This window comes from Emiliania huxleyi, assembly GCF_000372725.1.
Source record: "Emiliania huxleyi CCMP1516 unplaced genomic scaffold EMIHUscaffold_50, whole genome shotgun sequence".
Lineage (NCBI taxonomy): Eukaryota > Haptophyta > Isochrysidales > Noelaerhabdaceae > Emiliania > Emiliania huxleyi.
In genome coordinates, this window is record NW_005198243.1 from 185953 (window position 1) to 208916 (window position 22964).

At 66.2% G+C, this 22964-nt stretch overlaps 6 protein-coding genes across 6 annotated transcripts; 3 read left to right on the forward strand and 3 right to left on the reverse strand.

The window, feature by feature from the left end:
• Window positions 1–161: 161 nt before the first annotated feature.
• EMIHUDRAFT_211741 (hypothetical protein) lies at window positions 162–1067 on the forward strand (the record flags this gene model as incomplete). Its single annotated transcript, XM_005766712.1, has 1 exon — window positions 162–1067. One exon carries the CDS (start codon window positions 162–164, stop codon window positions 1065–1067), a length of 906 nt encoding a protein of 301 aa, XP_005766769.1.
• Window positions 1068–1696: 629 nt separating this feature from the next.
• Window positions 1697–2394, reverse strand: EMIHUDRAFT_311090 (hypothetical protein; the record flags this gene model as incomplete). The annotated part of the gene is made up of 3 exons (XM_005766713.1): window positions 1697–1966; window positions 2178–2250; window positions 2309–2394. 3 exons carry the CDS (start codon window positions 2392–2394, stop codon window positions 1697–1699), a joined length of 429 nt encoding a protein of 142 aa, XP_005766770.1.
• A 1724-nt stretch (window positions 2395–4118) lies between these two features.
• Window positions 4119–6078, reverse strand: EMIHUDRAFT_356590 (hypothetical protein). Its single transcript, XM_005766714.1, has 5 exons — window positions 5951–6078; window positions 5657–5840; window positions 5243–5289; window positions 4995–5106; window positions 4119–4416 (listed from the first exon to the last, which is right to left on the reverse strand). The coding sequence occupies exons 1-3, from the start codon at window positions 6065–6067 to the stop codon at window positions 5270–5272; spliced, it is 321 nt and encodes a 106-aa protein (XP_005766771.1). The 5' UTR covers window positions 6068–6078; the 3' UTR covers window positions 4119–4416; window positions 4995–5106; window positions 5243–5269.
• Window positions 6079–7346: 1268 nt separating this feature from the next.
• On the reverse strand, window positions 7347–9337 carry EMIHUDRAFT_51793 (hypothetical protein; the record flags this gene model as incomplete). The annotated part of the gene is made up of 4 exons (XM_005766715.1): window positions 7347–7749; window positions 7911–8030; window positions 8521–8859; window positions 9009–9337. Coding segments are annotated over 4 exons (1191 nt in total), but the record flags the coding sequence as incomplete, so codon positions are not given.
• A 3659-nt stretch (window positions 9338–12996) lies between these two features.
• Window positions 12997–17499, forward strand: EMIHUDRAFT_211745 (hypothetical protein; the record flags this gene model as incomplete). Its single annotated transcript, XM_005766716.1, has 3 exons — window positions 12997–17229; window positions 17298–17367; window positions 17444–17499. 3 exons carry the CDS (start codon window positions 12997–12999, stop codon window positions 17497–17499), a joined length of 4359 nt encoding a protein of 1452 aa, XP_005766773.1.
• Window positions 17500–20598: 3099 nt separating this feature from the next.
• On the forward strand, window positions 20599–22908 carry EMIHUDRAFT_451784 (hypothetical protein; the record flags this gene model as incomplete). The annotated part of the gene is made up of 7 exons (XM_005766717.1): window positions 20599–21014; window positions 21088–21168; window positions 21431–21479; window positions 21553–21644; window positions 21738–21807; window positions 22725–22778; window positions 22854–22908. Coding segments are annotated over exons 1-7 (786 nt in total), but the record flags the coding sequence as incomplete, so codon positions are not given.
• Window positions 22909–22964: the final 56 nt, after the last annotated feature.

Genomic DNA, 22964 nt, shown 5'->3' on the forward strand with positions numbered 1-22964 from the left:
CAACATATTTCACGATTCAGTTTCACAGAGCTTGTTCACAGAGCTCAGAGGTACTCTGAGACGGACTCTCCGTCGTGCAGTCTGCTGCGAGCCTCAAACAGAAACACACGGGAAAACTCCGACAAACGACAGTCGACACCTCTCGGCGGGCACTTCGCCCCATGGTGCGCGTAGCTATGACAGGGACCGCGGCCGCGGAGCCGGCGGCGGACGGGGCTGGCGCGCAAGCGCCGGCCACCGTCGGGCCGCCGGGAACGCGCCGCGGACGACCCTGGAATCGCTGCGATCGCGCGCACATGGAAGACTGTCTCATTGCCGCAAGGCTCGCAGGTGTGTCGCAGCTCAGGTATGAGTGCCCTGGCTACGGGACGGCGACCTTCGAGCTGAAGTCCGAGAAGGCCGCGGGCGACCGCGAGCCGGTGCAGGCGGCGGAGCGCTCGATCGTCGAGCGCACCGCGTCGCGGAAGCAGGAGCCGACGGAGGAGCAGAAGGATGCTCGGGCCGCGGCTCGCAGGGCCAAAAAGGCCCGGCAGAAGGCGAACAAGGCGGAGAGGAAGGCTGCGGCGGCGGCCGCGAGCGAGGCCGAGCGTGCGGACTACCCGCACGCGCAGCTGCGCGAGAACGTCGAGTTCGTGATGGAGGGCTTGGAGGCTGCGGCGCAGGCGGCGCGCAACCCCAGCGGGTCCAATATTCAGGTCGCCTACTCGCTGCCTCCCGAGGGGGGCAGCGGGTTCGGCGACCTGGTGTACGCCACGGTCCCTCTGGGCTCCGTGGCGACGAAGGTCGCCCGGGACTGGCTCGCCAACGAGCTCTACGAGCCGTCCCGGAGCGGCAAAATTGATGCGGCCTGCAGGGACCGAAAGATCGCCGACCTGATCACGGCTGCCGGCGCCTCGGCGCCGGCCGACGCCGTGTTCGGCGGCAGGTTCGCGACGGGCGAGGCGCCCCGCCCGACGACCCCCGCCTCCGAGGCGGACGAGGGCGACGGCGTCGGCGGCGATGGCGGGACCGGCATCGAGCACTTTGACCTTTTCGAGCCGGACCCCACCCCCATGGAGGATCTCTGAGGTCCTCCCCAGTCTCACCCCACCTTACCTCTGCCCCCCCCTCCCCCCATCCCTCTGCCTCCCATAGGGCAGGATAGCACTAGCATATGCGCCTAGTGCGCACTGGGCCCACATAGATGTGACCCGCCCACTCGAGTGCGGCGCCCAGATGCTAGTGCTTGAGAGGACATCACAAACGCGGCACGGCCCGTTTTGGATGTCTGCGGAGATTCTGTCTTAGCACACACAGTGAGTCATTCGGAGTCATTCGATGGCCAGAGTGCGATTGTGTGTGTGCGGGAGTTGGTTTGTCGGGAGGGAGGGGCAGGCTGCTCACCCACGTGCACCGGGCCAGTGCTTGCACTTTGAATGCCGTGGGGCTCCTGCCCGTGTCCGGGTGTGGAGATGCGAGGGTCGCCCCCCCTTGCCCCACCACTTTGTGTGTGTGGAGAAATTTACCTTACCTTACCTTACCTTAGTCGACACGCCTCCTCGCTCCTGTGTCGGAATTCGCGAGGACGCGACCCTCGCTACGTGTGCGCAGGCTGCTCCCTCGCGACCCCACACTCTCGCTGCATCGACCATCGTGCAAAGGTGCATGCTCGCCCTCCAAAGTCCGGCACCGCGGCAGCACCACTGCTCGGCCGCCCTCAAAAGTACGGCAGCACGTGCCACGCAAAGACGTACCCACAGCCATCCACCGCCTCGCCGGCCCAACTGCCGGGCCAAGTGGTCTCGAGGAAGTGGCCGGGGAGAGTTCTCTCTCCGCGGCCGTGCAGCGCCCACGGTGAGGCGGCCCCGTCTCCGAGGGGCGCCGGGAGAGCGCCGTCGAGAGCGGAGGCAGGCGCACCTACCGCCCGCACGCGCGAGCGATCAGACCCGCGGCCGCACGACCGCAGAGTCACCCCGGCCCTCCGCTCCTAATATATGGGAGGGGGGGAGGGGAGGGGGAGGGGGGGAGGGGGGGGGGGGGGGGAAGAACCGGGAGGAGGTTTGGTGGTGGTGGTGGTGGTGTGGTAATGGGGGGGGGGGGGGGCCTTAAGAGACGCCTCCCCCCCCGTGGGCTCTCCCCCCTTCCCCCCAACAAGACCGCCCCCCCGGTCTCCTGTTTTTGTCCTTTCTCTATCGCACCCGGATTTTTTGTGGGTTCAAAAAACGCCCTGGCCCCGCAAACCGGGACGCGGGTGGGGGGATTGGGAGGCCCCTTTCTCATGCCGCACGGGGTCCGTTTCGCCGCCCGCCCAGAGCTCCCACAGGCTGACCTCGCCCCCGTGAACGGCTTCTGACCCGCGCTCCGTAGCACGGGGAATGCCGTCGCCGGATCGGGCGCCGCCGCCCGTTTGACCATCGCCGCCGCCCCGGGCCTTATGTGCGGAACACGCCAACGTTGGGGCGGGAAGACGCCATTGTCCAGATTTTTCAGAGCCCCGCGTGACCCCTCGGGGGGGGGGGGGGGGCAGTGAGTGCGGCCGACTACGGTCGAACACAGCGGAGCCCCGCGTCCTCTCGAGCGCTAGTTGGAGTACAAGAGTACGTAATTCCGCTTCTAGGCGCGAGATAAGGGGAGATATGGGGAGATATGGGGAGATATTCCGCTTCTAGGGTGGCGGACCCCGTGCGCCGCGAAGGCGTCGGCGCTGCGGCGCATGCAGGCCAGCATGCCGCAGAAGTGCCCGGCCTGTTTCAGACAGTAAGGCAAGGTAAGGGAAGGTCAACTTCTCCACACACACAAGGTGGTGGGGCAAGGGCCAGGCTAGCCCCTCGCGACTCCACGTCTAGAAGACAGGAGCCCCACGGCATTCAACGTGCAAGGCCCGCGCCGCGGTGTGAGTGAGTGTTCGAAGTGAGTGTGTGCGTGTGTGCGTGTGCCCGACCTGCATGAACACACAGTCCTCCACCCCCCCTCCCCCCCTCCCCGTCCCCGCCACCACCCTCTCCGCCTTCTCCGAGCCCACCCCCACCGAGCCCGCCGCCCCCTTCGCCCCCACCTCCCTCTCCGCCCTCACCGCCGCCACCGCCGCCACCTCCGGGCAACCAGGGCGCCGGGCCAAGGCTACGGGCACGCAAAATGCGACTGCGGCACGCTCCGAATGTTGCTGCCGAGGGCGTGCTGCCGCGAGCGCTGCCTTGCGCGGGGTGGGGGTGCGCCCCAAACCCCCATGCCCGCGCCCCGACCCCTACCCCACAGTACGCACCCATCCCCTACCCCCACGGTACCCGAACCCACACCCCCCTAGCCCTGACCCCTACCCCTCGTGGCTAGTCGGAACGCAACGACCCATCCCCGAGCATCTAGCGCGCCGGGCCAAGCGCGCGCCCCGACAGGAACGCCATCGAGGCACGCGTTCAAGCAGCGGAGGGCGCCGCCTATTAGGGGGAGATCTGGGGAGATATGGGGAGATATGGGGAGATTTGGGGAGATATGGGGAGATATGGGGAGATATGGGGAGATATTGGCGCCGCCTATAGCCCCCCCCCCCCCCCAACCTCCAGCCTGGCCCGAGAGCGAAGCCCGCATACAACACAGATTGGCTGAGTGACAGGGGTGGAGGTGCGCAGGACGGACTGGCTGAGTGACAGGGGTGGAGGTGCGCAGGACGGACTGGCTGAGTGACAGGGGTGGAGGTGCGCAGGACGGACTGGCTGAGTGACAGGGGTGGAGGTGCGCAGGACGGACTGGCTGAGTGACAGGGGTGGAGGTGCGCAGGACGGACTGGCTGAGTGACAGGGGTGGAGGTGCGCAGGACGGACTGGCTGAGTGACAGGGGTGGAGGTGCGTGTCAGGATTGGGTGGGTGGGCGATCCACACCTATACGAAGGGGCGAACGCCGAGCGTGGTGCACACGACGCCGTGAAGAGAGGGCGCGGGTCGAGGCAGCGGAGACCGCCGCCGCGGGGAGGGGAGGCGGTGGCTGCGGCGGGAGAGCTGGCGGCGGGAGAGCCGGCGGCGGGGGGCGGTAGGAGGAGGAACGCGTGCGCCGCGGCGAAGGCCAGCAGGCCAACGGCGACCACCTTTGGGTGGTGCTGGGGCGGGCGGAAGGAAGCTGCCCCCGCCGCCGCCGCCACCCTCTCCGCCGCCCCGTCTGCAGCCTTCCCCGCCGCCGCCCGCTTCGCCCGCGCCGCCGCCATGGCCGCCTCATCCCCATTCACTGCTGCCGCCGTATCCACCGCGCCCTCTGCCGCCGCATCGCCGCCCTCGCCGCTGCCGCCGACGGCGTGCGGCTCCTCCTCTCCCTCCGCGACGATGGCGGCGGCGGCGAAGAGGAGGAGGAGGAGGAGGAGGAAGGGCGGCAGGGCGGCGCCGAGGGCGGGCAAGTTGTCTGGCTGAGCGAGGAGGGAGAGCAGCGGCGCCGAGGAGGCGAGGGCAGGCCTGCGTCATGTCGAACACACAAGAGTTAGGGTGTGAGAGTCCAGGTGCAAGTGTAGGTACAGGTACAATCAACACAATAGGCTGCGAATGAGGAGAGGGCAGGCGCCTGGCTGCGTCACTATAACATGCCAGAGGCAGAGAGAGCGGAGGGGAGTGGGAGCGAGCTGCGAGGCGGCGTCCGTGTGTGCATGGCAGGGGCGTGAGTAAATAGACTGATGGCAGGGCTGCGTCATGAACACACTAGAGTCGGAGAGCGAGAGTGGAAGGGGGTGAGAGAAGGGAGGGGCGTCCGTGTGCATGGTTCAGGGAGAGAGTGGGAGTGAGCAAAGAGCGCGTGGTGAGTACACCAGGCTGCAATTCAGCGATCACAGCGGAAGACGGCGGAAGGCGGCCGAATGCTCGAGTGCTAGTCGGCAGGGCTCTCCCACCACAACACACACACACACACACACACACACACACACACACACACACTCAGAGAGAGAGAGAGAGAGAGAGAGAGAGAGAGAGAGAGAGAGAGAGAGAGAGAGAGAGAGAGAGAGAGAGAGAGAGAGAGATCCGCATCTAGGAGCGCAGGCAGGAGGAGGTTGAGGAGGGCGGCGAGGAGAGGAAGGGCGGCGAGGAAGCCGGCGGCGACCAGGCTGCCCGGAAGGAGGGCGGCCGACGCGAGGAAGAGAAAGCCGCTGGTGCCTACAGCACCAGGAACGAGTCTCCCTCCCCTGTCGGGCCGACGCGAGGGAGAGGAAGCCGCTGGTGCCTGCTCGACAGTGGAGGAACGAGTCGTCAGCTGGTCAGGCCGAGGCGAGAGAGAGGAGAAGGCCGGTGCCAGCCGCGAGGAGGAGGAGGCCGCCAGTCACCGACCCGCCGGGCCACCTGCGGGTACGCGCAAGCGGGGAGGGGGAGGGTGCGTGGCTTTGTGCTGTGGGAGGAGGCCTCCAGTCACCGACCTGCGGGAGACGCGAGGGGGAAGGGGAGGGTGCGTGCCTTGTGCTCTGTGGGTGGCGGTGCCGAGAGCCGGAGCTCCTCGCGGGAGTGCGTCCGCGCGCGCCTCTCTCTCTGTCTACTCCTCAGGGGCCCCGCTGGCGCCGCACGGGCTGCGCAGTTCGCCTGTCCGAAGCGTGGTTGGCTACCTCCCGCGCCGCGTACAGTGCGGCGAGGGGAGGTAGTGCCGCGGCGAGCCGAGGCAGTGTGACGCAAAAGAGGCGCGCGACTTGCGACGAGGGGAGGAGGCTAAGGACGCCGTGCACTTCCCGGCCCTCACTCAGGTAGTAGACGCGTCCGGAGGCGTCGAGCACGCGGCGCGATCTGATGCGGTGCGTGAAGGGCGAGCCGTCCTTGCGGTAGTTTGTCAGCGTGGTGGACGCAGAGCCGAGGCGGCACGCCTCGGCAAAGGCCCTTGCCTCTCGCGTGTCTGTCTTCGGTCCCTGCGAATAGGGTGACAAGGACGTCGGCAGTGTGTAGCGTCCGAAACCCTGTCGCTCCTTTCATGCGGCCGGACCATATCTGGCCATGCATGAAGGAGCTATGCACGGACCTGGAGGAGCTTTGGAGAGCTGCCGAGGGCCTCGTTGGCCGAGAAGCCACACAGCCGTGTCCACGCCGAGTTGACGGCGACAATCCTCTCCCGCTGGTCGAGAACGATGGACGCCATGGCACACTTAGTTCGTGATGGCCAGATTCGTCACAGCGAGATTTTCTTTCTTTAGTGCTCCGGTGGTGAGCCTGTGTGTGTGCCAGTCCGCGCCAGTCTGCGCCCTTGTCGTGCCAGTGTGCTGTGAGAGAGGCTTGTATCTTAAGAATTCTTTAGTGCGTGCCAGTCCGCGCCAGTCCGCGCCCTTGTCGTGCCAGTGTGCTGTGAGAGAGGCTTGTATCTTAAGAATTCTTTCTTTACTGTCGTTCGTCATCATCTGTCCCGCGTCCACCCATACCGCGTTGGTGTCCAGTCCGAGCCTGACTGTTCTTCACCTTTCTTTTATTAAATGAACTCGGGGGCACAGGACGCGGTACAAACGCGGTACACCAAAAGGCACGGGCTGCCTGCACGGCGTTCACTCGAACGCCATGCACATGGCGCGGAGCAGCATCGGGTTGGTGTCGAACCCGAGCGGGTCCTCCTCCCAGTCCCGGTGCCCACCCTCCGCGTCATCCTGCTCATCGTGCGCGTCGAGCACCCTGCCGAGGCACAGGATCGTCCCCTTGGGAACGCCTGCCCCTCGCGCGCGCGGGAACTCTCCCTGCACCGCCATCACGAGCTTCTCGCGCGCCCACTTGCCGCCACGGCGGCAGTGCTGGGGCGCACGCTCGCGCAGCTCCTCGTAGAGCTCCTCGGCCCTCGCCACCTCCGCCGCCCAGCCCTCCGCTGACGCCTGAGCCGCCTTCTTCTCCCTGAGCGTCTTGAACACCGGCGGCGGCGCCGGCGATGGCGCCACCTCCGGCTCGCCCGCCGCCTCTGCAGCGCGCCGCCCCTTCCTCGCCTTCTCCTTGAGCCGCTTCCTAGCGCTCTTGGTCAACGCCGGCGCCGCCGCCGCGGCCTCGCCGGCCGCCGCACCGGCGATGGATGTCGAGGATGATGAAGATGATGAAGCCGTTGTCGCGTTGCAAGCGGGGCGGAGAGTACTAACCCGATCCCGATCATCCGGCCCGCTGGGTGCGCTTCTTAGCTCCCCGGCCCTGGATGTGAGGTTACTGACTGCACTCCAAGTGCTCTGGACTAATAAAACTGCGATCTCAGTGCCCCAGCACGCAAAATTTTCTCTGCGGGGCTACCGTCCCGCACCCCGCCTGGGATGAATTCACACCTGGAAAACTCATCGGATTTGGGCCACTTGCCTGGGCGACCCCGGACCCCTGGCGGACGATCATGGTGCCCCCCGGGACCCCCCGTGCGGGGGCCTTCCAGAATCCACCCCTCACATCTCGAGCTCGAACCCTTCCCGCCCGCTCACCGCATCGTGAATCGCTTTCTCCCCCTCATCGCCCAAGTTGTTGTAGCTGAGGTCGATGTTTTTCAGCACCGCGCTGCCCGACACGTACTCGGCGAGCTCTTCGGCGCCAGTCGGGCCGATGCCGCAGGCAGCCAAGCCCAGCGAGGTCAGCTTGTTGCGCTGCCGCTCGACTCGCACAATGCTGAGGGCCGCCTCCTCGGTGAGGCTGTTGCCGCCCACGTCCAAGGAGGTCAGCACCCCGTTGACCGCCAGGGCCTCGCCGATCGCCATAGCGCCCTCGTCGCCGATGCCATTGCCCCAGAGGTTCAGATCGGTCAGCACCCCGTTGCCTCGCAGAGCCTCGGCGATCGCAGCGGCGCCGGCGGCGCTGATGCGATTGAAGGGGAGGCTGAGGCTTTTCAGCACGCCTCGTTGACCTTGAGGGCCTCGGCGAGCGCTGTGATACCGGCGGCCGAGTAGGTACCGCGGCCAAAGCGATCGAGGCCGCACAGCTGGTTCTCGCCGAGGTGGAGCTTGGTAAACACCTCATCCATGAAATCGATGCCGCACAGCTGGTTTTGGCTGAGGTTGAGCGTTTTCAGCACCCCATTGCCGCGCAGCGCCTCGGCGATCGCAGTGGCGCCCTCGTCGCCAATCTCGTTCCCGTAGAGGTTCAAATTGGTCAGAACCCTGCTGAAAAAAATACCATGCATATCCCAACGAAAAGCGCTACAAGACCGTCCGATTTCATGCACCTTCCTTCTCGAGCGCCCACTCACATCTCCAGCTTGAACCCGACCCGCCCGCTCACCGCATCTCGAATCGCTCCCTTCCCCTTGTCGCCCAAATTGTTGTCCTCGAGGTCCAAGTGCGTCAGCACCCCGTTAACCGCGAGCGCCTTGCCGATCGCCTTGGCGCCCTCGGGGCCGATCCCGTTCACGCCGAGCCGATGTCGTTGCCGTAGAGGTTCAAATTGGTCAGCACCGCGTTGACGCGAAGAGCGGATGCTAGCGCCTTGGCACCCTCGGGGCCGATCTTGTCGTCCCAGAGGTTCAAGTCGGTCAGCACCCTGCTGAAAAACAAACAAAAGAAAAACGGAATATACCAGCAAAAGCTACAAGTAGACCGTCCGATTTCATGCACCTTCCTTCTCGAGCCCACTCACATCTCGAGCTCGAACCCTACCCGCCCGCTCACCGCATCTCGAATCGCTCCCTTCCCTTCGTCGCCCAAATCGTTGAAGCGGAGGTCGATGCTTTTCAGCACCCCGTTGAAGCGCAGACCGGAGGCCAGCGCTTTGGCACCCTTTTCGCCGATGTTATTCCGGAATAGCACGAGGTTAGTCAGCACCCCGTTGACTTCCAACGCGGAGGCCAGAGCGGTGGCGCCCTCATCGCCGATCGCGTTCGCGAAGAGCATCAACTCGGTCAATACCGCGTTGACGCGAAGAGCGGAGGCCAGCGCAACGGCGCCCTCGTCGCCGATGTTGTTGTCGACGAGCTTGAGGGTGGTCAGCACCCTGCTGAAAAACGCAAAAAGAATTTTACCACGCAAAAAGAAATCAATCTCCGCGACGCCGAAGCGCTTCTCAAGACTCTAATCCCATGCACGTACTTACGCCCCCCTGGCCGACTCCGCTCTCAGCGCCCACTCATCTTGAGCTTGAACCCTTCCCGCCCGCTCACCGCATCTCGAATCACTCCCTTCCCCTCGTCGCCCAAGTTGTTGTAGCGGAGGTCGATGTTGTTCAGCACCCCGTTGACGCGCAGCGCCTCGCCGATCGCCTTGGCGCCCTCGTCGCGGATGCGGTTCTTCTCGAGGTCCAGGTGGGTCAACGCCCCGTTGACGCGAAGAGCGGCTGCTAGCGCCTTGGCGCCCTCGTCGCTGATGTTGTTGTCGCCGAGCGAGAGGTTGGTCAGCACCCCGCTGCCCGACACGTACTCGGCGATCTCTGCGGCGCCAGTTGGGCCGATGCTGCAGCGACTCAAGCCCAGCGAGGTGAGTTTGTTGCGCTGCCGCTCGACGCGCACGATGTCGAGGGCCGCCTCCTCGGTCAAGCGGTTGTAGCTCACGTCCAAGGAGGTCAATACCGCCCCGTTGACGCGCAGCGCCTCGCCGAGGGCGACGGCGCCCTCGTCGCCGATGTCGTTGTGGCGGAGGTCGAGCTCGGTCAGCACCCCATTGACCGAGAGACCGCCCGCCGCAACGACGGCAGCCGATCCGGGTCCGAGTTTCTTGCTCGACAAATCGAGCGACGGCACCGCCTCGCGCCCGCAGAGCTGCAGCGGGTTGAGCGGCATCGCCCCCTCCTCGCCCACGCTCAGCGCGACGAGCGTGCGCGTCGTCCGCACCACGCCTAGCACCGCCTCCCGCACGCGGCCGCACGCCTTGCCCCAGTCAAGCTTCAGCGACGTCAGCGCCGACGGCTCGGACTTCATCCACGCGACCACTGCTCCCACCATCACGCCGCCGTCGCCAAGGTCGTACCCCGTCAAATCGACACCACTGGCCTGCAGCGGCAATACCGCATCCATCGCCGCGGCAAGCCCGCCGCCGCCGCCGTGCTGCATCGTCGCCGCGAGCACCGCCGCGCGCTTCACCTTGAGCGCGTCGCCCACCGCCGCTTGGAAGCGCGGGTCAGAGTTGTACGCCTCAGCCTCGTCACCGAGCGGCGCCTCGAGCCGCTTGTCCGCCGCGCCTCCGGCGTCCGCGCATCGCTCGAGGCCGAGGTGGGCGCGCACTAGTTTCGCCGCCTCCTCCGCTGCCCCCTCCGCCACCCCCCGGCGCACCTCGGCCGCCATCTGCGCGCCCATGTCGGTGAGCAGCTTCTTGCGCTTGCCCGCCACCTGCTCGAGCGTGAGCGAGGCCATGTTGATGGAGAAGCTGCACTGGACGACGAGCGTGCTGCCCTCCACGCCCGTCGAACGCACCTGCAGGTGTCGGGAAGGGGGGGAGGCGATGAGAGCATGTCGAGGACTGAGCGGGGGAGGGGCGAGGTTGACGCACCTGCAGGCCCATGAGCGGCGGCAGCAGCGTCTCCTTCTCGTGCGGGTACTGCGAGAGCCACGAGACGTCGGCGCCTCGGTCGATCATGCCCATCACGAGCTCGAGCACCGTCGACGCCTTGCCCTCCGCGTAGTGCACCGCCTGCGCGCGGTCGGTGGTGGTCGATGAGAAGCCGTACTCGACGCCGCCGCGGAAGCCGAACGCGTCCGGCTTGAAGAAGGCTTCCGGGAGCGTGGCGCCCGCCCAGCCGCGGTAGAGCGGCGTGATCCTGGTCAGCGGCGACAGCTTGACGATGATCGAGTTGATCGCGTGGATGGTGGTCGAGTACTGGTTGTGCCACGTCCAGCGCACCGCGCCCGAGGGCTCGCCTGTGCCCGCCGCCGTCGCAGCCCACTCGCCGAGGTGAAGCGTGCCGCACTTCTTCTGCAGAAAGGGCACCTCCTCCATCGAGGCGTACTCCAGCAGCACAGCGCCGTCGGCACCGCGCGCTGAGGAGAAGCGGAGGACGCCGTTGTACTTCTCGTACATCGGCCCCGTGTACAGCCGGCCGGCGACGAGCTCCTCCTTGATGAGCGGCGCCTGCCCCGCCTCAACGAGCCTCGGGTTCACCGCGTCCGCCATCTTCTTCTCGAAGACAGAGAGCGGCTCCGGCTTGCGGCACCACTCGCGGTGAGCCGTGCGGAAGTCGCCGCCGCGCTCTGCGTAGCGGCTGTCCTGGTCCTCGACCACGGGCACGACGACAAACTCCCACTCGAGCTTGGAGGTCGCGCCCTCGATGCCGTTGGAGGTGTCGAACGGCACTTCCGCATCCTTCTCTGCGCAGTGCTCCGTCTCCATGGCCTTGAAGAGCGAGCCCTCCACCATCAGCGGCGGCCCGATGAGCTTCTCGAGGCCTGCTCAGGGGACGGTGGGGGCTGTCGGTGTGAGAGAGGGCGGGCAGGATAGGCAAGCTACTGTCGTGCAGCACGCCTCCGTAGAACTGCTCGACGCCGCCAAAGCCCATCTCACCCTTGAACGCGTCGCCCTCCGCGGCGAACTTGGCGTTCAGCGCCGCCCCGGTGGCGGCGCTCTGGCCGCGCAGTTTCTCAATGGCGGACCAGAGGGTCTCGGCGATCGCCTCACTTAGCTTTACCGCCTCGAGCTTCTCCTTGAGGTCGGCGAGCGAGAGGTTGCACACGTACTTGAACGGGTCGGCGGTGCCGGCCGGCTCCTTCAGCGCCTCGGCCACAACCTCGGTTAGGGCGAGGGAGTTCACCCAGCCGGCGATGCCCCACTGCGCAGCGGGCTCCGCGTCGACCTGAGAGGGGCAGAGAGAGGGAGGGGTGAGGCGGCGGGGAGGGAGACGCGGTGGCGGAGAAGAGGGAGACGCGGTGGCGGAGGAGAGGGAGGCGGCGGCGGAAGCGGCAGCGGTGTGTGTGGGTGGGGGCGGTGGCGGTGGCGAAGGCGGCGGTGCGGGGAATGCGTCGGCCTTGCCGTCGCGCGAAGGGACGGTGGCGCTCGGCGTGCCGACGTTGTTGAGCTGGTCCTTGAGCGACTGGTTCTCGTCCTTGAGAGACTGGATCTCGTCCCTGAGCTTGCGCAGCTCCGTCTCGTTGTTCTTGGAGGCGGTGCAGCCCACTTGAGCGTGTCCTGCACCGGGGAGAGCGCGACCGTGAGTAGGGAGGTGCGGCCGAGGCAGGCGAGAGCGGGGCGCGGAAAAAAAGCGCGTGGGACGGGGCGGTGGCAGAGGCGGTGGCAGAGGCGAGTGGGGAGTGGCGGAGGCAGCGGCGCTGGAAAGGACGACCTGCTAAGTCGTCCTGAGGACCGTCCTCCTGCTCTGCTTGCGCGGCGGAGAGAGCGGCCGCTCTCTCCTCGAGGCCGGTCCCACGCAAGAGCTCGAGCGCGACGGCAGTGCAAGGGTCCTCTGGTTGCTCGGCCAGCGCCTTGCCGACCGCCTTGTGAAGGTGCTCCTCGAGCGGGCCGCGCCAGCGGGACAGGTACTCCTCCGCGGAGGTGGCGCTAGCGGCGCTGTGCGGCATTGCGTACTACTCCTTGGGCGTCGGCTCTCAACAGAGGTGGCGGCAGCGATGTGCTCAACAGCGGCTTTGCTCAACAGCGGCTCTGCTCAACAGCGGCTCCTCACACGCTTGGGCTGCGCGGCGCGGCGATTGGGCTGTCACGCTCGAGTGAGTTTTTCAGTGTTTCTAGTTTCTTCCAGGACCGCTTTTTTTGACACGCTCGAGAAGAATTTAACTGAAAACAACTCTCTCGTCGCAGACAGGCTCGACACAGGTGCGGACTGGCGCGTGCGAGCACTATCACAGGCAAACCACCGGAGCCGCCTAGCGACTCCGGTAAGCACGCACGGCAATGCACTTCGTCCGTGCACGTCCTAAACACATAAAAAGAAATCAGAACCTCGAGCCTTGGTCGGCGCGTCTCAAGCGCAATCGTGAGCCGCCCGAGGCCCAACTCGAGTGCTCACAAACAGACTTTGCGGAGCATTTCGGCTCTTGCTGACAAAAATGGGCCGGCGTTGCCACCGCCTCGGAGGAGCTGGCTCACGGCCAGACGCACAGCCACGCCCGACAAGGATGACGACGGGATCGACGAGATCTCAGACAGGACTCGCCGTGCCAGCATGTGCCGCGCTAGCAGCTCCATTCAGCCCATGCCGGAGCAGCGGTCGTCGGCACCGCACAGGCTGGCTCGTGACAGCGATCGCTATTACTTGACTGAGCGTTTCCCACTGGCGGCAGTGAGACGGTCGCACGTCGACGACGAGCACGTCCCATGGGCACGGCCCTTTCCTGGCTACGCTCCAGTCGGCTCCGGCTTTGAGCTCGCGGCAGGTCGTCGCGCAGGCCTCAATCTCAATCCTGACATGGGCCTCAAAGAGGAGCAGATCCGTGCAGCAGGCCTCAATCCTGGAGGCCGCACTGGGCTGACGGGTGGCTGGGACAAGTTCACCGTCGCAGGGGCGAACTACGCGGTCGATCCCATCATCACTCGCTTCCAGCCGGGGTCGGGCCAGCGCAGGCTCCAGCTGCTCGCGGTGCTGCATAAAGACGGCAAGGAGTGGGCCGTCCCGGGCGCGAGGCTAAGGGGTTCGCCGGCCGGAGGCTGGGAGCGCGACATCGAAGCGATGGAGCGTGGGCTTCGCGAGAAGGGCGTCGACATCGTCAATCTCGCAGAAGGCGGCACGGCGGAGCCGGTCTTTCGTGGCTACGTCGACGACGCCCGCAACACCGACGACGCGTGGATCGAGACAACTGTGCGACATTACCACCTGGACGACCTTGGGCAGGGCGAGATCAAAAGCCCGGGCGTGAAGTGGGTGGACATATCGCCCGAGGTGCCAATCTACCAGCCGCACTGCGCCTGGGTGTACCACGTCGCCGACGAGATGCTCAAGGTGCCGCAAATCGAGCGGCAGATGCGTGGCCTGTCCTTGAAGTTCGTCTTCCGGCCCGTGCCGGCGCTCTGGAGCGACCCCGAGACGCCCAGCGACCCCGAGACGCTGCGGCTCATTGGCACGACCTCAGACAACATCTCGGGGAGCGAGATGTCCCGCAACATCGTCGTCAATACGGTGCGAATAGTAGCGTCGGACGACGTAGCAACGGCTAGCCAGAAGGAGCGCATTACTTCTCACTATCGCTTTTCCTCGGAGCAGGCCGAGATCTTCAGCGTCTCCGCTATCAACCTCCGGCTGAGCTCGCTCCAGCTGCGCGACGGGGTTCGCGCGCTCTTATCCAAGTCCGCTATCCACGCATGTGGCGAGCAGTGGGTGCGATGCCGATGCGCGCGCTTTGCGCCCATCACGGTCGGGTGGGAGCTACGAGCACGCTTCAACATCCCGCAGCATGCGACGCACCAAGCATTTCTGTACGGTGTCCTCGACGCTCGCAGGTTCGACGACGTGGGTGGACAGCGCGACGGTGTGTGCGACCCGTTCGAGGGACTACTGGTGTCGGGCGGCTTTGTGTACGCCGACTGTGACGGCAGCCGCGCCAAAGTGCTGCGCGTGACCTACGTCAGCCTTCCGACAAACGACCTCTACTCGAAGAATCACACGGTCGAGTTCACGGGTCCGCACCGCATGATCACCCCCGCTCGCGAGGTCCATCAGGTCCGGGGGCAATGGCGGGACGTCACGCTCTCCTTCCTCCTCGGGGTCGGCGCAGAGTCCTTCCTCTGGCTCAACCCGGGGGAGGAGGCCGGCGAGCACCCAATCAAGTTTGGCGCATTCGCTTACTCCTCCTCGCCCAGCGGGCAGGGCGAGGCCGTCTACTTTTACCTCAAGGTGGCGGACGACATGCGCCTCGCCAAGGCCGCATCCGTCCTCGATGAGGAACAAGCGGCGTACCTGAGGGGCGTCGGCGTCGAGGCGCCTGTCGAGGTGGCGCGCAAGCCCGACCACAGCGGCAAGGTGGACGGGCAGCGCTGTGCGGCACAGGATGCCGCCGATCGCAATTGGCTCGCGCTGCACGACGCCGTCGCCATGGGAGACGCTGCCCTCGTCGACTCGCTCGTCCGCGACGAGCGGCTGCTGCCCGAGGAGCTGGTCGAGTTCCAGCTCACCCGCCGGCAGCTGTCACGCGGCCACGACGACGCTCCCCGCGGCCGCGACGCTCCCCGCGGTCGCAATTCCCCGGCGATACTGCACCGGGTGGACGTGCCTGCCTCCGGCAGCGTGCTCACGCCGCTGCAGGTCGCGGCGACGCATGGGCACAGTGAGGTCGTGCGCGTGCTGCTCCGGCGGGGAGCCTCGCCTACAATCCAAACCGCCAACGGCGCGACGGCCATCGACCTCGCCCTCCGCGACGACGAGCTCTCGGCAGAGCAGCTTCTTGGGAAGCTCAACTCAGCCATTGAGCTGCTGCCGGCCTTGTTTCGCGTCTCGGCCGGCGAGGCGCTCTGCTATGTCGCCGAGGTTTCAAGGCGTGCGACGGCGGCGGCGGCGATGCAGAAACGGACCCGCCCTGCGGCGGCGGCCGACCTCACGGCGGCGTCTGAGCGAGCACAGAACCATGGGAACTTGCTTTTCAGCCGCCTGTCGATCCTGCAGCAGATGCACCTGCTCGAGAGCGAGGGAAGCCGCGCCAGGACAGTGCCGCGCACGAGTGGACAGGCCGGGATGGTGGGGCGGCCTCGAAACTTCCTCGCCCGCGCCGTCGGAGTCCCTTGCAAGACATTGCTGGCTGACCCAACTGTGCAGAGCGCGATCGAGCGCCGCTGGATGGGTGAGCTGTCGCACTCTGTCGTCTCTGGCTACGTCGTCACGCCCAACGGCGTCGAGCAAAAGCTTCGCCGTCCGCTGTCGCGCGCGCTGCTGCTTGTTGTGGCCGTGGGGCTCAACTTGCTGGTGCTGCCATTCGTGGCGCTCGTGCCGCCCCTGCGCTCCGTCCTGCTGCAGAGCCTTCACCTCGGTTTCAGACTGGCATCCACGCACCGCACGCCGCACAGCGAGGACTTCAAGCGCAAGTGGAACCCGTCTGCGCAGCTCTACACCGACTCGCTCTACCTGCTGGATGTTCCAGTCTTCCGGTTCGTCCTGTCGTCAATCAGCTGGGCGCTGCTCGCGCTATGGATGACCCTTGTGCCGACGCCGACGCTCGCCATCGCCGTCGACGACATCTGGGGAGGGGTGTCGACTCTCGTATCGCAGGGGGCGTCGGGGGTCCTGCCCGCCCTCGAGCAGGTCACGGAGGGTTTGTGGTCAGGACTGACCTCGGTGTTGCTGCTCGGCTGGCTGTTTGCACACCTGCTCGAGCAGGAGGTCTCTGCCTTCTTCTCCAGCGGCGACTTCATTAAGCAGGTGGAGCTGGTCTCGGTCAGCCTTGCAATCAGCGCCAAGCTGATGCCCCCCCTCCCGTGGGGCCACCAGACCCTTGCGTTCGGGCTGCTCCTCATGTGGACCTCGTGGTTCCTGCGCGTCTTTAGCGTCTTGGGCATGGGGCCGCAGGTCGTGATGCTGCGAAAGATGATAAAGGACACGGTCCAGTTTCTAGTCCTTATGGCTGGCTGCGCCGCCGCCTTTGCCGCTGCGCTGTACACCCTCTTCCGTAGCACAGCGCTGGACGGGGGCGAGGAGTGCGGGCCCCTGGAGGACCTATCGCAGTCGCTGCCCGTCGCGCTGTACCGACTGCTGCTGATCTCGCTCGACCCGGGCTCAAGCATCGAGTGTGCGGGCGCGGTCGCCGAGACGCTCGAGGCTGGCACGGTGTACGACTTCCGCGTCGCCGCGCCCTTCATCATGAGCGTCTACGTGGTGCTGTCGGTGGTGCTGCTGCTCAACATGCTCATCGCAATCATGGCCAAGACATTCGACGTCGTGTGGGACGACGCCGAGAACGAAAACAGCTTTGTCAAGGCGCAGCTTGCTCTGGGCTACTTTTTTGACGACGACGCGTGGCCGCCGCCGCCCTTCAACCTGCTCCGTCTCCCAGCGGTGTGCGGGGCGACAGTGCTCCGTCTCCTGTCGCCGGCAGAGCTGCGCGAGCGGCTGAAGGAGGCCTGCGCTCTCCTGCTGTGCAGCTTCAAAGCGGCTGCCAACGCCAGCCGCGACGCATGCAGCTGTCTCGCCTGGTTGGCTGTCCTGCTGGGAAGGATCTGTCGTGAGATACTCGACTGCACTTTCGAATCGCGGTACAAGACCTTCGACGACGCAGCCGACGGTGTGCCGCCCCAAGACCGCGACCGCGACCGCGACCTTAACCCGTCGGACGTTCGCTACGTCGACGAGCGTGGAAAGCTGTGGTCCGAAGACAACAGCATTCAACAGCTGCAGGAGAAGCTGCTGCTTCGAGACGACGAGAAGATCAGCGCCGAGGCCCGTAGCGTCGTCGAGGGGCTGCGCAAGGAGATCGAGACGCTTCGGAAAAGGAAGGCGGCTGCAGAGGTGAGGGGGTACCTTCCTGCCCCTCCAGCCCCTCCCCTCCCCCTCCAACACCCCATGTTGTTCCCTAGGACACAATCGACGAACACGCCCCTGCGACCGTCGAATCGGACACGAAGAAGGCACCGCCGGACTTACCCCGTCTAGCGAAGACGCGGATGCGGTGAATTCGTTACCGGCACCACCGGCCTTCGAACTCCGCCTCCCCAAAGCGGAGGGGCCTCGGATGGAGGCGGAGGCGGCAACTCCGCGCGGCGGCTCGTTGCCGGTTAAGGCGACGCCACGGAGCCGCGAGTCGGTCTCTGGTGAGGTTTGATCGCGCCGCGCGGGGCGGGGAGCGGGCCCACGCATGAGCCATGAGCAAGCGACTGGGGCCGCCGGGTGAGGGTATTGTACGTTCGTACCGCTGCTGGTGGAGGGGATGGCGTGCGGCCCGTCACGCTAATCCTTGCCCAAGTACGTCCGCCCCCCGCACACATCGTACGTGTTTACTTTTGTAGTCTCCACACACAAGTACCGTGAAATATACATGTGGATAGAATTAGAGTATAACTTGAGCGGGCACGCCTCGCGAAAAATCCCAATACGTATCGGGACTGCCAAACACCCTGATGAGTCCGCTGGGAGACTCACTCGAGAGTCAGCAGTTACACCTTTCCATGGCGCTAGCTGGTGGGCACCGGCGGCGGCGTGGCGGTCGTGGCGGCGGCATGCGTGCTGCTAGCATGCGTGAGTCGTCCGCACGCCTTGCCCGCCGTGGCCTGCTCCCTGGTTGTCATCGGTGCTGCGCCTGGAGCGGCGGCCGCCTCGCGACGAGCTGGGCCCGTACCGAGTGCGTGTGCTGCCGGGGGAGCGGCAGTGGGGGCAGAGGGCCAGCGCCAGCCCGGCCAGCCATCGTCGCCGTCGAGCGCGCCGATTGCGTCGTGCCGCCGCCGCCGCTACCGCCGCCACCACCGCCGCCGCCACAGCTGCCGCCGCCACAGCTGCTGCTACTCGCCGCCGCGCTCGCCGCCGCCGCGTCGTGCTCGAGGCTCGCGGTCACTGCCCCCTCTCCAGCTGGTAGCTCTGCCAGAGGATCTGACGGATGAGGCGTCGACCCTCACGCCCCTCACCCTCGGCTGACCTCGGGGCTGACCTCGGAGCTGACCTCGGGGCTGACCTCGGCCGTATCTCGGCTGTATCTCGGCTGTATCTCGGCGGTCTCTCCGCGAGATAGGTCGACTTGCGCAGCGCGGCGGAGCGGGTGAAGGTGGAGAAGGTGGAGAAGACGCTGTCGGGGTCGTCCTCGAACTCCGGCTCCCACGTGGCGGTGGCGGCCCACTCCTCGCCCTCGCACGGTTCGGCCTCGACGGTGGCGAAGAGATCGGAGACGAGGGGCAGCGGTACGGGGCCGTCGGCGGCGGCGACGGAGGGCGAGGGGGACTGCGAGGGCACGCGCGGCGAGGGCGGTGGCTTGGCGGAGCCGGCAGTCCGCATGAAGTCGGCCCAGAGCGCGAGGAATCTGCGCAGCCATGTGTGCGAGGTGCGTCCACCCAATACAGCTGTAAGCAATATTTGTTTGGTCAGTTACGGAACAAGAACCGCACGGACCTCGCCAAGCACCTTGCCCGCCAGCACCCTTCCGTCACCGATGCCGAGCTCGCCTCCCTCGCCTTCACCCGCTGCAAAGCCTGCAACTCCAGCAGCGACAACGTCTGGTGCGTCATCCCAAACGCCACCTCGCAGAACGGCTGGTCACCTACTTGGGCCACATCCAGTCCAAGAAGCAGGACGGCCCGCACCGCGAGCTGCAAACCCAGTTCAAAACGTGGGTGAACGCGGACGCCTGCGTCCGCGAGAGCACGCGCGCCCGCGCCGCACCCGGGTCCCTGGGCGCCTCCCTCAGCGGGGTGGACGGCGTTGGTGGGACGACGCTGGTGTTTCTCACCAATCTCACCGGCGACCGCGTTCTCGACGACGCCACGTCCTCGCCTATCTCGCCCTCCAGCTCTGCACCGCCTACACCTTCTTCAGGCCGTTTGGCGCGCAGCCCTACACCATCCCCGAGCTCCGTCAGCGCGCCGCCGCCGTCGCCACCTCCCTCCACGACGGCACCGCCATGCGCACTAATTTCTTTGAGCTTAGCCTTCGATGTTAGGAAACAAAGCAAGGCGGACATGGCATATCACTCTCGGGCCCACAGCCATCCCGCACACCCGTCGCCACCCGCGCGCGCCCCGCCCGCCCCTACCCCGGCCGGGAGAAAGGGAAGTGACAGTGCGGGATTGAAAGCCCGGGTATGTTGAGTCCTGGCTCAACAACGCAGGATAAGAACGGGGGTGGTCCGGCCCACAAGTCCGGCTCACGCGCCCCGAGCTCACCATCTACCGCACTGAACACTTCCGCCCCCTCGCTCCCAACCCAACCACCTCGCCTCGGGCCGCGCCGCGCGATCTCGGGCCGCGCGATCTCGGGCGATCTCGGGCCGCGCCGCGTGACCTCGGGCGATCTCGCGCAATCTCGCGCAATCTCGGAGCTCCACGCCACGCCACCTCCACCCCACCCCACCTCACCCACCGCCGCGCCGCGCTGTCTCGGGCGATCTCGGAGCGTCGCTCGCGCGGCGTCACACCTGCTCAAAAAAGGAAGGAGGTTGGAGGCAGGAGGTCACGCCCCATCCAGAGCGCCGGGGCTCACGTGCTTGCTCTGGGCGCCGCCTCACTCTGCGCCGCTTTTTGGGCATTGGCGAGGGCACTCCCGTCGGCGTAGTATGGTATTGCGCCGGGGCGGTGCGTATTCTCGTATCACTAGCAGTTAAGGGGAAACCTGGTACGCGGGTCCAACCCTCGGAGGGTATTATCGTACTACTAGCTCCGAGTAGAGGGGGCGTCCCGCAGCTAGGGGAAACCCAAAGCGCAGGGCCAACCCTCGGAGACCCGTGTTATGGCCCTGCGAACGCGCACCCTGGGATGGCAGACCACTTGGGATGACAGGAAGACGCACACACCTCCATCCACACCGCCCAGAACACCGCAGACTTGGGCAAAATGACAAGTGCGGCGCGCCGCAGGCGAAGAGAAAATTTGAGAGTGGGGCTCCTGTTCACACGATGATTTAGATCACCGTCGAAACGTTTCGGAATATGTCGCTGCCCTTGCTGGAGTTGCTTGCCGCCGCTGCCGCGGGGGGGGGGGGGGGGCGCGTGTTCGGAAGAGAAAGCGCGTACGACACGAACACAACCGGACATTACGATGCAGGGATGAGCTCAGCCTCGGGAGGAGCTCAGGCGCTTCGGAAGAACCGCTTCTTTAATTCTTTTCTCGGCAGGGAATTCTTAATTCTACTTGCGGTTCGGAGTGTGTTCAGGGCGCCTCGAGCCATTCAGCGCGGTTGCGCCGGACACATCGTCGGCAGGAACGAAGATGTACAGCTACGTCGGCTCATCGCCCGCAGCCCAGGTCAAGGTGTCGGACTCCCCGGCGTACGGCAAGCTGCCGCCGCCCGCCGTGGAGAAGAAGGGCGTCATGGTCTACCGGGCGGGCGAGAGGGTGGGCTTCTCGGAGCTGAAACACCATGTCGGCTGGATGGAAAAGCATCCCAGCAATGGCTGCGTGTACGCCGCGGGCAGCGGCAAGCTCCGCGCGTACAAGGTAGCCGCTGATGGCATGCTCGAGGAGTTTAGCAGCGCCGACGCCCTCGGCAACCCGGCGCACTTTTGCTTATCTGCCGACGGGGCGTGGGCGCTCTGTGCCAACTACAGCGCGTCGACGCTGTCGGTGCTGCCGATCGCCGCCGACGGCAGCGTCGGGGCAGCCACCGACTCGAAGCACCACGAGGCTTTTCCTAGACCTTTCGTAGACCGTTCCTGGACCCTTCCTGTAGGCGGCCACCGACTCGAAGCACCACGTCGTCAGGCTGAACCCGCAGCTCGCTGACCGGCAAGAAGCTTGCCACCCTCACCAGGTGCCGTTGGCGAGGTCACTGCACACGGGCAGGGCTGATCATGCGGCGAGAGGCGTGTTCAGAAACACCAAGCAGCGAGGGTGGAGGGTGAAGGGGTAAGGGGCTGTGTGGGGCAGAATCTACATCTGACTACTCCATCTAGCCTGGGGGGTCGGAGGAGGGGGGGGGCAGAAGGGGTAAGGTATGGGTGAAGCTTGCCACAACCCCCGCAGGTGCGTCCTCACCATCGTACGGTACTAGAGACTTGCCACAACCCCCGCAGGTGCGGCTCGACCCGGGCAGCGGCGCGTGGGCGCTCGCCTGCGACCTGGGCGCGTCGAGGGCGTGTGACTGCGACACCTCCGCGGACCATCACTCCGCATGGGCCATCACTGATGAGTGCAGGCGCGTCGAGGGTGTGGGTGTACGCGTTCGACGTGGCCCGCGGCTCGCTCGCCGGCGCGGCCAACAGCGAGCGGCACTTGCTGCTGCCCGAGGTGGGCCGAGAGAAGGGAAGGGAGAGCGGAGAGGAGAGGAGAGAAGAGGAGAGAAGAGGAGAGAAGGAGACACGTCCGCGACACGTCCGCAAGGCGAGTGGCCCTCGCCACCTCGACTTCCACCCGGCCAAGCCCTGGGTCTACGTCCTCTGCGAGCTCGACGGCAAGATGAGCCGAGAGGAGCCGAGATGAGGCGAGATGAGGCGAGAGGAGCCGAGGGGAGCCGAGAGGAGCCGAGAGGAGGCGAGAGGAGGCGAGAGGAGCCGAGGGGAGCCGAGATGAGGCGAGATGAGCCGAGAGGAGCCGAGAGGAGGCGAGAGGAGCCGAGGGGAGCCGAGGGGAGCCGAGAGGAGCCGAGAGGAGCCGAGAGGAGCCGAGAGGAGCCGAGAGGAGGCGAGAGGAGCCGAGAGGAGCCGAGAGGAGCCGAGAGGAGCCGAGAGGAGGCGAGAGGAGGCGAGAGGAGCCGAGAGGAGCCGAGAGGAGCCGAGAGGAGCCGAGAGGAGCCGAGAGGAGCCGAGAGGAGCCGAGAGGAGCCGAGAGGAGCCGAGAGGAGCCGAGAGGAGCCGAGAGGAGCCGAGAGGAGGCGAGAGGAGCCGAGAGGAGCCGAGAGGAGGCGAGAGGAGGCGAGGGGAGCGGAGAGGAGCGGAGGGGAGCGGAGAGGAGCAGAGATGAGCCGAGGGGAGCCGAGGGGAGCGGAGAGGAACCGAGATGAGGCAAGATGAGCCGAGGGGAGCGGAGAGGAGCGGAGATGAGGCGAGATGAGCCGAGATGAGGCGAGAGGAGGCGAGAGGAGGCGAGAGGAGGCGAGAGGAGCGGAGAGGAGCCGAGATGAGCCGAGAGGAGCGGAGAGGAGCGGAGGGGAGCGGAGAGGAGAGGAGCCGCGAGGAGCCGAGAGGAGGCAAGATGAGCCGAGGGGAGCCGAGGGGAGCCGAGAGGAGGCAAGAGGAGCCGAGGGGAGGCGAGGGGAGGCGAGAGGAGGCGAGGGGAGCCGAGAGGAGGCAAGAGGAGCCGAGAGGAGCGGAGGGGAGCCGAGAGGAGCCGAGGTGATTCCGTCCTGATTCCGTCCTGATTCCGTCCTAGGCAACATCGTCGGCTGCCGCTGGGACGCAGAGCAAGGACGGCTGACTCCGTTCGGCTCGTCGCCCCGCGCCCATCCCGTCGCGTGAGCGGCTGGACGGCGTCTCTTCACGGCGGTGTCGCTGTGAACAGGCTCTTACTACACCCTCCCCGACGGCGTTTCGCCGTGGCCGTGCCCACCACTCCGAGGAAGGCTCTAAGAAGGCTCTAGGAAGGTTCTAGGAAGGTTCTAGGCGTCTCGCC